The sequence below is a fragment of the Culex pipiens genome, chromosome 2 (assembly GCF_016801865.2).
Source record: "Culex pipiens pallens isolate TS chromosome 2, TS_CPP_V2, whole genome shotgun sequence".
Lineage (NCBI taxonomy): Eukaryota > Metazoa > Arthropoda > Insecta > Diptera > Culicidae > Culex > Culex pipiens.
In genome coordinates this window covers 170,887,774-170,902,885 of record NC_068938.1, presented here as the reverse complement: position 1 = coordinate 170,902,885, position 15,112 = coordinate 170,887,774, and the positions used below count along the sequence as shown (strand labels likewise).

At 40.7% G+C, this 15,112-nt stretch overlaps 1 protein-coding gene across 2 annotated transcripts; it reads right to left on the bottom strand.

Moving 5' to 3' along the window:
* Nucleotides 1–11,745: 11,745 nt before the first annotated feature.
* Nucleotides 11,746–12,548, bottom strand: LOC120431538 (NADH dehydrogenase [ubiquinone] 1 beta subcomplex subunit 3). Of its 2 annotated transcripts, none has more exons than XM_039596647.2 (2): nt 12,389–12,548; nt 11,746–12,195 (listed from the first exon to the last, which is right to left on the bottom strand). In XM_039596647.2, exon 2 carries the CDS (start codon nt 12,185–12,187, stop codon nt 11,849–11,851), a length of 339 nt encoding a protein of 112 aa, XP_039452581.1. In that variant the 5' UTR covers nt 12,188–12,195; nt 12,389–12,548; the 3' UTR covers nt 11,746–11,848. The 2 variants fall into 2 exon arrangements, with proteins under 2 accessions (XP_039452581.1, XP_039452582.1); XM_039596648.2 differs by having other exon boundaries at nt 12,359–12,496.
* Nucleotides 12,549–15,112: the final 2,564 nt, after the last annotated feature.

Below are 15,112 nucleotides of genomic sequence, written 5' to 3'. Positions count from 1 at the left end.
CATCCTGGAAGGAGCGTAACTAACTGCATCCGTAGTTCTGTTAGATCATCCGAATTATCTTGATCAGAACAGTATAGCTCTGGTTCCTTGCGAGTGTCCTATTTTCTTACCTCCACGTTGGCATTGTTTTCATGATGACCTAGCTGGTGGCCTGTGGAAACGGATCGTAAACCTTTGACCACCGCGGGTCAGAGTCGAGACGGCTAAAAGAAAGGGGCGCGACAATGTGGGAAAGGGAAGTAATTTGTGATTGTAGACGGTATTGTTTTGATTCGCAGTATGTTGAGTCAACTGCTGTGGATGTACCTTAGGGTGGTCCAAATCCGGACTTTTTTGGGGCTACCCCCTGAAATCAAAGATTGTCCCATCACTAGGCTAAATTCCAAATTTGAGCTCATTCTGACCACGGGAACCCCTCCCTCCAATCGCTTAAAGTTTGTATGGGAAAAATCGTCAAAATGTATGGAGAAAAGCAACTGTTTTACTTTTTGACCTGTGGAAAGCGCCATAATTATCCGATTCTTACCATTTCTCAAATGTAGAACCTTCATTAAATTTAGAACAACTTTCCCAAAGACACCATATTTTTAGGATTTTTTCCCGCGAAGTTATTAGCACCCAAAACTGACCATTTTTGCGCGGCCAGCTGTAAGGGGCTACCTAACAACGATGTTTATTGAAAATTCGTACACGCACGTGCTCTCTCTCAGGTTCAAACTCTCTCACGAGCTTGCTCGCCTGCCTGCCTGCCTGTTTACCTACAAGCGCGCGCTCTGTATTTCTGCTTGGACTTTTGTCGTCGTCGTCGTTTTCGTTTGCTATCCGCTGCGCTGCGTTCTTGGCATGTTTATTATCATTTTCAACTAAAATAGCAGGTTTGTTTTGAGATATATTTAGCATATAAATTCTTAGATTATGTCAAAAATTTAAAAAAAGTGCACTGAAAAAAATTTATTAAAATAAAAGACAGCTTAGGCTCATTTAAAAAATAACAGCAAATGAACAGGGTTTATTTGTTTTTCCAAGCATTACAAGCAGTTGTTATGCTAAAAAACGTGATAATGGTTCAATTATTTAAAAAAATCTTCAGGTAATGCAAATTTAGCTCCTTTAGGTAGTTTTTTTTACAAAAATATACTTTATTAACAATCAATACAAATCAAGGCATAATGCTGCAAATTTTCATTCATACTCTCTAAAATTATTTTTTTTTGTACTTTCTGGAAATTTCTTTCTGTGTTCCTCGACCACCTGCAACAAATATTGTAACTGTTTCTCATTTTTTGTCAGTTTACCTGTAAATTTTTCGATTAAGGAAACACCTTTTTCTGCACAATCGTTAACGACCTTCAGATCTTTCAGTTGCTGCCTTCCTTTAAGATACTCTTCGTTGTTTTCCCACTCATTTGGATTCAGTTTTAAAAAAAGAAGAAATTCCCGTTATCTCAAAAAACTTCATTGTATTTCTTGTAACAAAAGCAGATAAATTAATTATTTTTTTTAAATTTTGACATAATCTAAGAATTTATATGCTAAATATATCTCATAACAAACCTACTATTTTAGTTGAAAATGATAATAAACATGCCAAGAACGCAGCGCAGCGGATAGCAAACGAAAACGACGACAAAAGACCAAGCAGAGAAACAGCGCGCGCTTGTTGGTAAGCAGGCAGGCAGGCAGGCAGGCAAGCAAACTCGTGAGAGAGTTTGAACCTGAGAGAGAGCACGTGCGTGTACGAATTGGAAATAAACATCGTTGTTAGGTAGCCCCTTACAGCTGGCCGCGCAAAAATGGTCAGTTTTGGGCGCTAATAACTTCGCAGGAAAAAATCTTAAAAATATGGTGTCTTCGGAAAACTGGTTTTAAATTTAATGAAGGTTCTACACTTGAGAAATGGTAAGAATCGGATAATTATGGCGCTTTTCACAGGTCAAAAAGTAAAACAGTTGCTTTTCTCCATACATTTTGACGATTTTTCCCATACAAACTTTAGGCGATTGGAGGGAGGGGTTCCCGTGGTCAGAATGAGCTCAAATTTGGAATTTAGCCTAGTGATGGGACAATCTTTGATTTCAGGGGGTAGCCCCAAAAAAGTCCGGATTTGGACCACCCTAATGTACCTGAAACATCGCACAACGGGGTTTCTCTTCTCTTCATTATCAGCTACCACCTTTCTCCTATTTTTATTTTGCTCTTCTGATTCCCAATTCTTCACTGATTCTTCTATTTAATATCCAACATTTGATTTTAATTTTACTAACTTTTGATTCTCTTAACTCTCAAAGTTTTCCACTCTTTTCTATCAATTGATACTGCTGTAACAAACTTTGTTTTGTTTTTTTTTCCTTAAAAATATACTTTTCCTTAATGTACTAGTAATATCAAGTCTATTTATCATTCGCCTAATCTTTTTTGATTTTATTGCGAATTTATTTATTTGAATAATTCTTTATCTGTCCTATAAATTATCGTTACTATAATCTAAGCTTGTTTTGTATCTCTATTTATTAACTATTGTCTAATTTTACATTTAATACATCTAGCTTCTCATTTTTATTCTTCAAAATACGCTCATCATTCTCTTACTATTGATACTTGATTTTTATAAAATAAATTCTCTTTTACTGTCAATTGTTTTCAATCTTCACCCTTTTTTTCAATCAAGTGAGGTTTGAGCCCTTACTCAATTTATGGAATGGTTAAAGGATTAACAAAAATATTACTATTGTATTTTTGGTAAACTTTTATAACATGCTTAGGACCAAATATTGTAACAAAACACCGCGCCAGAAGAAATAGCAACAGATTAACACGACTTAACAATAGGGAAGATTTCAGGAGAAAACAATACACAGTAAAATAACAATTAGTTTTTGAATTCAAACTAAAATAAAACAGTTTTTGCTTTAATGAAAATTGATAGGCACACTTTAAATGGTTAGGCGCTTATACTTACATCAAACCCTACGTAACGTACCACCCCCAGCCGAGTTAAAATGCGTAACCGGAAAAGAAGGTGTGCATGCCTGGCACGAACACTCAAAGCGTGTTCTAGCGTGCTGCTCGTACTGACTCAGAGCAAGGGTGAGATGTAGGTGTAAGGGCAGTGCGTGTTCGTCGGGAACCTAGTGCATAAGATCGGTCAAGGCCCGTTCTTACACTGAAATTGCGATTTGGCGTTTTTGGAAAAATTGTAGGGTGGCTTGATTGACGAACCAGGGTGACCAATCAAATCCTTTTTTAAAATTCCCGACTTTTTCAGAAAGCTCAAATTTCAGATTAAATTTTCATAAGTTGTTTTGAAAATTTACTCTAGAAAAAATATAAATTTATTATCTAAAGAATGTTCTCAAAAAAAAAAAAACTCTAGAAAAAATAGAAATTTCTTAAGTAATCTTTTAAAAAAAAATCGTCATAAGAAAGGTCAATATCTAGAGTTTTTTAAAAAGGTCCTTTAAACATATGAAACACAATAGCTTTTAGGACCTTTTCAAAAAAAAAAATTATAGATAAATATCAATTATCGAAAAACGACTATCAGCATTCTGTATAGATGAGAAAATCATGACGTCAGGAATGAACACAAATCGCTCAAAGTTCATTTTGTGACAGTTTTTTTTGTTTGGCCTAGTTTGACAGCTACGTTGTAAAGTGCCTAATAGAAAGTGGGGACACGAGAAACTGAGAACCCAGCGATTTTCTGTCAAAAAATTGAGCACCTCCAAGATCTCACAGAAAAGGTGCTTACAATCTCTACTTCTTCCATAGGTTTTGTCTAAAAATGAACACCTTCCATTTAAACGCTTGGTAAATTTTGAGTGACCAACTGTGAGTGGCATTGCATTTTGAGTGCCTTGTCCTCACTTTCTATTAGGCACTTTACTACGTTGTCCCCAGTTTTCTGTAGGAGAGAAAAGGAGGCGAATACTTTATGAAAATCATACCTGTCAAAATTCCTAGCCTCAAAATTTTGTCACGAGTTGCTTTTCTCCTCTAATAACAGTTCAATAGGGCGAATCTGCGTTTGTAAACAAGCAGTCTTTCCCTTTTGCTCGAGCGTCAGTTCACGTTAAGTAAAAGGGGGATAGACTGATTGTTTACAAACGCAGATTCGCCTATTGAACTGTTAATACGCCATTTTTTGTAAACACAGGAGAAAAAAAAACAAATGAACCAAGCAAAACAATGTAAATGGGTCAAAGCCGGAGTGCAAAAAAAGAGTCTGTCCTGCTCGTTCCTAATGTAAATTTCCACTGACGTAAGCAGGGCAGACTGTTTGTTTACAGTTCGGCTTTGGCCCATTTAACACAGCAACAAATTAAAAAAATACTTCAAAAATGGAAGCTCATTATTTTGATTCAGGGTAGAAACATAAACAATTGGTCTTTGAAAAAAAAAAAAGCAGGCTCAACACTACTTGTAATTTAAATGATTATTTTTTAAATTGGCAAACGTATAGTTTTTGATACTTCTTTTCAACTGGAAATGGCAAAAAGTTAAAGATAACAGAATTGAACATTAAATTTCATTTAAATTTTTGAATCACTGTTGAGACATCGGTATTCAACAAGGTATTTTACAGCTTTATTTTTTTTTTTTCAATGAAAAAATCAGTTTGATAAGAATCTTATTTTTTGCTAAATGTTTGAATTGACAAATTCTTTAAACAATTTGCAATAACTCAAGATTTGAGTGAATTTAATTTGAAAATTGCACATTTAAAAATAAATCAAAGGTTAAAACATTATTTTCAAACAAGTATGCTTGGAATTCCCGAGCTTTTTCCCAAATTTTCTCGGGTTTTGGCGAATTCTCGACATTTCCCATTTTCAAATTCCCGCTTTTTCCTGATTTTTCTAGAAACACAAATAATAGGCATTTCTTATCTAAAGAATGATTTCAAACAAAAAATTCTATCCAGATTTTTAAGCGAAAATAGCGTTACGAATGGTGCACACCCGAAATGTCAAAATCACGCAGTGGTACCAAAATTACAAAAAAGTGTGCCAGCATAACAACTATATTTTTTTTCTAATATTGGTACACTACGTGATTTTGACATTTTGAGCGTGCAAATTTGTAATGTATTTTCGCAAAAAAAAAATCTGAATATAAAAAATTCAATATAAACAATGCGAAAAAATCTAAATCAATTTAAAAAACTAATTTTGACAATTTTTATAAAAACAGAAACTTAAGGAGCGCACTTTTTGAAAGTTTGGCTGCTTTGTTTGTTTGCCTGGATTTGTTTGAACAAACATGAGCCTGCATACATTTTGCCTTGTTTGCGAGTTTGCCGCAAACAAGTTTGAGAGTTTAGCAAACTGTCAAACACAAAAAAGTGCAAGTTTGTTTGCGGTAGTGTCATAGCTCCTTTATGTAAGGTATGCACTTCGGAAGAAACCGGTCAAAAAAAATTTCAAATGGGCAGCAGTGATAGCGCAAACAAGCCAGAGATGGTGAAGAAAAGCCCCAAGAAAACGTTCCCTCTCCTTTGTTCTAGCTGTTTCTTGGCCCCCTTTCTTTTGAAAAGCATACCGGCCCTTAAAAATCAAATTCCTAAAAACAATACTTCAAAAATGGAAGCACTAATTATTTTGATTCAGGGTTGAAACATAAATAACTAATCTTTTAAAAACAATCTAAAGCTCAACGATACTTATAATATCAAGGTTCATTTTTTAAAATTGGCTGCTGATCATAATTCCCTTAGTTTTAGAATTTGTAATACTTAATTCTAGTCCTTAATCTAACCCTAATTTTAGTTTAGAGCCAGACTATATAGCCGATTCAGAGAAAAATGTCCGCATTCTGCTAAGAAATCAAGGGTTGGCTCTCTAATTTTTCTCTATTAGGCAATACTGACCAACGGTCAGCACTTCATGAAGAAGAATCAATAAAACAGTACCCCAAAAACCTTCGGAGAGTTCACAACAAATGAATTTATTTATAATCCGTCCGAAATCCCCCAACCCCAAGGTAATGTGGATATCAGCCAGACTTTGGTTAGAATTGCGTTAGTGCAGTGCCCGATGGTGAAGTACCTGAAAGTGTTGGATCCAGGTTTCCGATTGAAATGCTAAATTTGCAATAATTTAAATCAATATTTCTTTAGTTTGCTTGGCACTTTGGTATAGTTATCTATCAATCTATTTTTGACATAGGACTATGTCTTTACTTACTATATTGGGGGGCCAGTTCAGAAATTCGATCCAAAGCGTCACTTTAAAGCGTTAAAAAAGGGGACATTTTGAACGCTTATATCTTTTTTCCCTGTGAATCAATCCAGATGGTTGGACCACCAATCGAAAGAGGAAGACTTCAGCTATTGTTTAACTACATAGATAGTCTGACTAAACATAGTTAAAGCACTTAAAACATGCAATCAAAATGAGTAATTTTTCAGTACAAATCGGACAGATGACCAATCAGAGCGAGCGTATGCATTCGAGACCGCGCCCCTTTTGTGCCATTCTCCGGCTGTGCCGCTATTTAAGCAGAAAATTTCGCAAAAGCAAGTCACTTTGGAACGAGCACTCGAACTGTGCACGTCGGGCCGGCGCGGAGCAGCAGCAGCAGCGGCCAATAGAAGAAGAGGACCAGCAATCAGAAGGAAGAACCACCGGCAGCAGAAGGAGGAAATTCGAGCGAAGCGGACGGCGTGGAAGTCGCTATGATGCGGCGGTTCTCATGAAAAATGGCCAATTCGACAGTGGTGGCCAAAACCAGGAGTGGCCGATGCCCTCAAAGAAGGTTCCCCCGGGGCCTGGGGGGACATTTACAGAAACATACGAGTTGTGGCAATATGGGTATCAAAATTCATGGTTTTTGATACTGAACATAATAATGGCCATTTCGACAGTAGTGGCCACAACCTGGAGTGGCCGGTGCCCTCAAAGAAGGTTCCCCCGGGGCCTGGGGGGACATTTACAGAAACATACGAGTTGTGGCAATATGGGTATCAAAATTCATGGTTTTTGATACTGAACATAATAATGGCCATTTTGACAGTAGTGGCCACAACCTGGAGTGGCCGGTGCCCTCAAAGAAGGTTCCCCCGGGGCCTGGGGGGACATTTACAGAAACATACGAGTTGTGGCAATATGGGTATCAAAATTCATGGTTTTTGATACTGAACATAATAATGGCCATTTCGACAGTAGTGGCCACAACCTGGAGTGGCCGGTGCCCTCAAAGAAGGTTCCCCCGGGGCCTGGGGGGACATTTACAGAAACATACGAGTTGTGGCAATATTCGTATCAAAATTCATGGTTTTTGATACTGAACATAATAATGGCCATTTTGAAAGTAGTGGCCACAACCTGGAGTGGCCGGTGCCCTCAAAGAAGGTTCCCCCGGGGCCTGGGGGGACATTTACAGAAACATACGAGTTGTGGCAATATGGGTATCAAAATTCATGGTTTTTGATACTGAACATAATAATGGCCATTTCGACAGTAGTGGCCACAACCTGGAGTGGCCGGTGCCCTCAAAGAAGGTTCCTCCGGGGCCTGGAGGGACATTTACAGAAACATACGAGTTGTGGCAATATGGGTATCAAAATTCATGGTTTTTGATACTGAACATAATAATGGCCATTTTGACAGTAGTGGCCACAACCTGGAGTGGCCGGTGCCCTCAAAGAAGGTTCCCCCGGGGCCTGGGGGGACATTTACAGAAACATACGAGTTGTGGCAATATGGGTATCAAAATTCATGGTTTTTGATACTGAACATAATAATGGCCATTTTGAAAGTAGTGGCCACAACCTGGAGTGGCCGGTGCCCTCAAAGAAGGTTCCCCCGGGGCCTGGGGGGACATTTACAGAAACATACGAGTTGTGGCAATATTCGTATCAAAATTCATGGTTTTTGATACTGAACATAATAATGGCCATTTTGAAAGTAGTGGCCACAACCTGGAGTGGCCGGTGCCCTCAAAGAAGGTTCCTCCGGGGCCTGGGGGGACATTTACAGAAACATACGAGTTGTGGCAATATTCGTATCAAAATTCATGGTTTTTGATACTGAACATAATAATGGCCATTTCGACAGTAGTGGCCACAACCTGGAGTGGCCGGTGCCCTCAAAGAAGGTTCCCCCGGGGCCTGGGGGGACATTTACAGAAACATACGAGTTGTGGCAATATTCGTATCAAAATTCATGGTTTTTGATACTGAACATAATAATGGCCATTTTGAAAGTAGTGGCCACAACCTGGAGTGGCCGGTGCCCTCAAAGAAGGTTCCTCCGGGGCCTGGGGGGACATTTACAGAAACATACGAGTTGTGGCAATATTCGTATCAAAATTCATGGTTTTTGATACTGAACATAATAATGGCCATTTTGAAAGTAGTGGCCACAACCTGGAGTGGCCGGTGCCCTCAAAGAAGGTTCCCCCGGGGCCTGGGGGGACATTTACAGAAACATACGAGTTGTGGCAATATTCGTATCAAAATTCATGGTTTTTGATACTGAACATAATAATGGCCATTTTGAAAGTAGTGGCCACAACCTGGAGTGGCCGGTGCCCTCAAAGAAGGTTCCTCCGGGGCCTGGAGGGACATTTACAGAAACATACGAGTTGTGGCAATATGGGTATCAAAATTCATGGTTTTTGATACTGAACATAATAATGGCCATTTTGACAGTAGTGGCCACAACCTGGAGTGGCCGGTGCCCTCAAAGAAGGTTCCCCCGGGGCCTGGGGGGACATTTACAGAAACATACGAGTTGTGGCAATATGGGTATCAAAATTCATGGTTTTTGATACTGAACATAATAATGGCCATTTTGAAAGTAGTGGCCACAACCTGGAGTGGCCGGTGCCCTCAAAGAAGGTTCCCCCGGGGCCTGGGGGGACATTTACAGAAACATACGAGTTGTGGCAATATGGGTATCAAAATTCATGGTTTTTGATACTGAACATAATAATGGCCATTTCGACAGTAGTGGCCACAACCTGGAGTGGCCGGTGCCCTCAAAGAAGGTTCCCCCGGGGCCTGGGGGGACATTTACAGAAACATACGAGTTGTGGCAATATTCGTATCAAAATTCATGGTTTTTGATACTGAACATAATAATGGCCATTTTGAAAGTAGTGGCCACAACCTGGAGTGGCCGGTGCCCTCAAAGAAGGTTCCCCCGGGGCCTGGGGGGACATTTACAGAAACATACGAGTTGTGGCAATATGGGTATCAAAATTCATGGTTTTTGATACTGAACATAATAATGGCCATTTCGACAGTAGTGGCCACAACCTGGAGTGGCCGGTGCCCTCAAAGAAGGTTCCCCCGGGGCCTGGGGGGACATTTACAGAAACATACGAGTTGTGGCAATATGGGTATCAAAATTCATGGTTTTTGATACTGAACATAATAATGGCCATTTTGACAGTAGTGGCCACAACCTGGAGTGGCCGGTGCCCTCAAAGAAGGTTCCCCCGGGGCCTGGGGGGACATTTACAGAAACATACGAGTTGTGGCAATATGGGTATCAAAATTCATGGTTTTTGATACTGAACATAATAATGGCCATTTCGACAGTAGTGGCCACAACCTGGAGTGGCCGGTGCCCTCAAAGAAGGTTCCCCCGGGGCCTGGGGGGACATTTACAGAAACATACGAGTTGTGGCAATATTCGTATCAAAATTCATGGTTTTTGATACTGAACATAATAATGGCCATTTTGAAAGTAGTGGCCACAACCTGGAGTGGCCGGTGCCCTCAAAGAAGGTTCCCCCGGGGCCTGGGGGACATTTACAGAAACATACGAGTTGTGGCAATATGGGTATCAAAATTCATGGTTTTTGATACTGAACATAATAATGGCCATTTCGACAGTAGTGGCCACAACCTGGAGTGGCCGGTGCCCTCAAAGAAGGTTCCTCCGGGGCCTGGAGGGACATTTACAGAAACATACGAGTTGTGGCAATATGGGTATCAAAATTCATGGTTTTTGATACTGAACATAATAATGGCCATTTTGACAGTAGTGGCCACAACCTGGAGTGGCCGGTGCCCTCAAAGAAGGTTCCCCCGGGGCCTGGGGGGACATTTACAGAAACATACGAGTTGTGGCAATATGGGTATCAAAATTCATGGTTTTTGATACTGAACATAATAATGGCCATTTTGAAAGTAGTGGCCACAACCTGGAGTGGCCGGTGCCCTCAAAGAAGGTTCCCCCGGGGCCTGGGGGGACATTTACAGAAACATACGAGTTGTGGCAATATTCGTATCAAAATTCATGGTTTTTGATACTGAACATAATAATGGCCATTTTGAAAGTAGTGGCCACAACCTGGAGTGGCCGGTGCCCTCAAAGAAGGTTCCTCCGGGGCCTGGGGGGACATTTACAGAAACATACGAGTTGTGGCAATATGGGTATCAAAATTCATGGTTTTTGATACTGAACATAATGGCCATTTCGACAGTAGTGGCCACAACCTGGAGTGGCCGGTGCCCTCAAAGAAGGTTCCCCCGGGGCCTGGGGGGACATTTACAGAAACATACGAGTTGTGGCAATATGGGTATCAAAATTCATGGTTTTTGATACTGAACATAATGGCCATTTCGACAGTAGTGGCCACAACCTGGAGTTGCCGGTGCCCTCAAAGAAGGTTCCTCCGGGGCCTGGGGGGACATTTACAGAAACATACGAGTTGTGGCAATATGGGTATCAAAATTCATGGTTTTTGATACTGAACATAATAATGGCCATTTCGACAGTAGTGGCCACAACCTGGAGTGGCCGGTGCCCTCAAAGAAGGTTCCCCCGGGGCCTGGGGGGACATTTACAGAAACATACGAGTTGTGGCAATATGGGTATCAAAATTCATGGTTTTTGATACTGAACATAATAATGGCCATTTCGACAGTAGTGGCCACAACCTGGAGTGGCCGGTGCCCTCAAAGAAGGTTCCTCCGGGGCCTGGGGGGACATTTACAGAAACATACGAGTTGTGGCAATATGGGTATCAAAATTCATGGTTTTTGATACTGAACATAATAATGGCCATTTTGACAGTAGTGGCCACAACCTGGAGTGGCCGGTGCCCTCAAAGAAGATTCCCTCGGGGCCTGGGGGGACATTTACAGAAACATACGAGTTGTGGCAATATGGGTATCAAAATTCATGGTTTTTGATACTGAACATAATAATGGCCATTTTGACACAACCTGGAATGGCCGGTGCCCTTAAAGCAGGTTCCCCCGGGGCCCGGAGGACTTTTTACAGAACCATACGAGTTGTGGCATATTGGTATCAAAATTCATGGTTTTTGATACTGTACATGAAAATTGACATTCCGACAGTAGTGGCCACAACCTTGAGTGACCGGTGATCTCAAAGCAGGTTTCCCCGGGGCCCGGAGGGTCTTTAACAGAACCATACGAGTTGTGGCAATATGGATATCAAAATTCATGGTTTTTGATACTGAACATGAAAATTGACATTTCGACCGTAGTGGCCACAACCTGGAGTTGCCGGTGCCCTCATAGAAGGTTCACCTTGGGAGAACATTTATAACAATTTTGCCGACAAATCTATGAAACAAAATAAAATAATCTTATTTCAGATTTCACTAGCAATCCAAAAACACATTCAAATTGTTTGGTCCTATGTCTTTCGGTTATGTCTCTGACATACCATCTTGAACTTTTTTTTTTTTTCAGGCTGAGTTCTAAAATATTGGACAAGGAACGTGATTTATCACCAATCTAGTAAGACAACTTCCCGTCACTTCGCTCTACCAGTAACATTCTCCACCTCTCCAAGCGTGGACTGCTTCTTTATTCTGTGAAATTATTTGCAAGAAACGAACCGAAAATAAAAACCAACCCTACCTAATGATGGCCGCCATGCTTGTCGTCGCCGTGGCCACTGCCGTGGTCACCGTGCCCGTGGTAGTCGATTCCCAGCGCAAACTCCACCCCGATCGTGGCCACAAACGCCGCAAAGCCAAGCGGGAATCCCTTGAACAGGAAGTTGATGAGGCGCGAGCGGTGCGTCGAAAAGTGCGTCGGGTTGTACCGCCAGACCTCGTTCCGTAGCCACGGGTCCTTGAGGCCGCGGCGGGCCAGCGCCCGCTCCACCTCGACCAGTTCGGGCGAATCGGCCACCTTGTAGATGGACGCGTCCGGAACCTTGTACGGGGGTCCGTGGCCGTGACCGTGTCCGCCCATGCCGCCGGCTGGAAAAAGGAAGGCAAGTTGCGCAAAATTAGACCGCAATCCGGATTGGTGGGGAGGTAAACAAAAACATTCGCGCAGCAGTGAAGTTACATAATTTTAACAAATTGTGATTATCGGGCTCAAATCCACCGATTTTTGCACAAACCAAACATCACAACTCACTTTCAAATAAAAATCTAACAAATCACTTACAAAACGCTTAAAACTTTGGTAGGAAAACGAGTTTTAGGGGAGAATTTCGCGGTCGCACACTCACGATTGGCAGATTTTCGGAACGACCGAGCAAAGATCGACCGCAAAATGACGACGTTTTGAACGAGACCGAGAAGTGACAGTTCGTGCCAGCGGCTGTCAGATTTGGTGCGATGTCTTTTTTTCGGCCAGGGGTAGGAATGTTAAGTTTGAGAAGCAGAGAATTTGAGAGATGGGACTGGAAAATGTTCAGAAAGCTTAAAAAGGAAAACTGGTACACGGTAATTGAAAATTGAGTCCCAAGAATTTTAGAATTCAAGAATTTTAGAATTTAAGAATTTAAGAACTAGCGAGTTGTGGCGCTATAACCACGGCAAGTAGTATCCAGGGCATTTGTGGAAATACAATATCCCATTTCCGAGGGTCCCGGAGCACCAAAACTTCTTACCATGGTGCTCCCAACGATTAATTGCCCAAACAAACAGGAACGTGAGCGGGGGATCCTCACGTTTCTTCCTCCCCTGTCGATTCAGAATTGTGTTGTTGTTTGAACATTCGTGCTCAAACTCAACCCACTTCAACGAATCATCTTTGCGGTAAACTTTACGCAGTTGGCCTGGCCGCTTTAACGTTTGTGATGTTTGAAAGCAATTTACTGCATTGGGGCACTGCAATTGTTAATAATGACAAGAGGATGCTAGGCGTTAATCAACCTAAGGCATTTTCCAGGATGCCCTCGAAAGACTGGCTGCGCTAGGGTTAGATTAGATTAAGAATTTAAGAACTTATGGATTTGGAGAACGCTCCCACATTAAATACCATTAAATCGAATATCAGCCTCGACGGTTGCTTGCCGGCGCTACCGCCGAACCATCCACGCTGAACATCTTTTTGCGACCGTTCCATCCTGGGATGGGATAAACAAAGAGAAAAAAAACCTATTGCCAAACTAAACCACTTTCAACATGGCCGCTTCTGTCAACCTAAACCAGTCCTTTCTTATGAGGAGAAAATGAGAAGTATTGTAATTTGAGTTGAAAAAAAAAATAAAACGAATTTAAATCAATTTCACAAATAATTGTTAATTGCATTAATAGATTGATTAAAATATTTTCAATTGAAAGGCATTTATTGTGGTTTCGGAAATAAATCGAATTTTCGCGGCGACTTATCTGACACTACGCTCCTCAAACTGATCAACTCTAATTTTGAGTGCAACGAGATGTTGTGTTGAACGCGAGGTTAAACGTCATTGAAAAACATTTAGTCGCTCTGGCACCAAACCGAAACGAGCGATTTCCACTCTCGCCGCACTTTTTCTCTCCGCATTTTTTGTCTAACTAAATAGAATCAGTGCTTGCGTGTTGTTGTCGTAGGTTTTGGATGATGATGTTGGACATTTATCCAAGTAAAAAAGTACATATCTCGGATTAGTTTTCAAAAAGACGTAAGAGCCATTGGTAAACAAAGCCCTTTTTGCATCGTTGTGCGACCTACTTACGAAAAACCAATTTCAAAAATGCTTGAGATTGTTCATCTACACGTCCTTTAATCGCCCTAAACTTAAATCAAATTAAATATTGTTTAAATTTGGAGAAAAACGAAAATAAGTGCCGGAGGTCAAGTTGGCTCTTACGGCTTTTTGAAAACTCACCCGAGATATTTCCTTTCGTTTTTAATTAAATCAGCTAAAATCCATCGACATAAGTTTTCGCCAATCAAAACAAGATGGAGGAATCACAACAAACTTGGCTTACACACTGATCGAGTAATACCGAATTAGGCTAGACAGAAAAATGCGGAGAGAAAAAGCGCGGCGAGAGTGGAAATCGCTCAGTTCGATTTAGTGCCAGAGCGACAATATTTCTATCGTACACCGAATGTTGACTTATCAGCATTTTCATTTGAAAAAACAATACATTTCATGAACCGACTATTCTTTTGCTCATTTAAATCTCTTGTTATTTTTTTTTGCGCGTTACATAGAAATATCATCTAGATTGAACAATATTAAACCTGTGCTTCCCATGAAATTAAAATGTGGCGTGAAGAAGCAAACAAAAATAATGGCCACAGTTTAGCCTATTTGATTTTTTTCGCACTTTTTTATTTCAACACATTGCCACAAATTGAAAAACAAACTTTTATGCTCTTTGACGTGAATGAATTGGTACAAATTTGAATTTTTGCCAGTCATTTCTTTCGATTCTGACACCTTAGGGCGTGCGACCGAGCGTGCGACCTAAGGAATGTTAACTTTCTTTAAAGTTGAGTAAAAATTGCCGTTGAATTCGACGTGCTCCTCTTTGGGGAACTGGGAAAGATTTGTTTACTTTCTTTGCGTAACGGGACAACGACAGGAGCAGTTCAAAAAAATAATCTCCCCTCCCATTTAATGACTTGCAGGCTCGCTTGCAGGCTTTTTAGGATTTTTTTTTAGATTGATGTAAGAAAACGCATTAAAATCGTATTGCATTTTTCACATCCAAATGAAAATGAAAAATCTTTCATATAAAAAACACATTGAAAATTGAAGAAATGAACATTTTTTGACTCATCTTTGATTTGCCAACCATTTCAAGTAATTTGTATCCGGCAGCTCCTTATGAACGGATCCACCGTAAAACGATGGAATATAAACTCAGGATTCTCCACCCACGTCCCACCGCAAATTTTAACAGCCAAATTCAAAAAAAAATCTGCGGGGAGAAACTAAACAACAAG

Bases quoted from the DNA above. Each gene is read 5' to 3' on its own strand.
- LOC120431538 (XM_039596647.2), bottom strand. From the start codon at position 12,187: ATGGGCGGACACGGTCACGGCCACGGACCCCCGTACAAGGTTCCGGAC.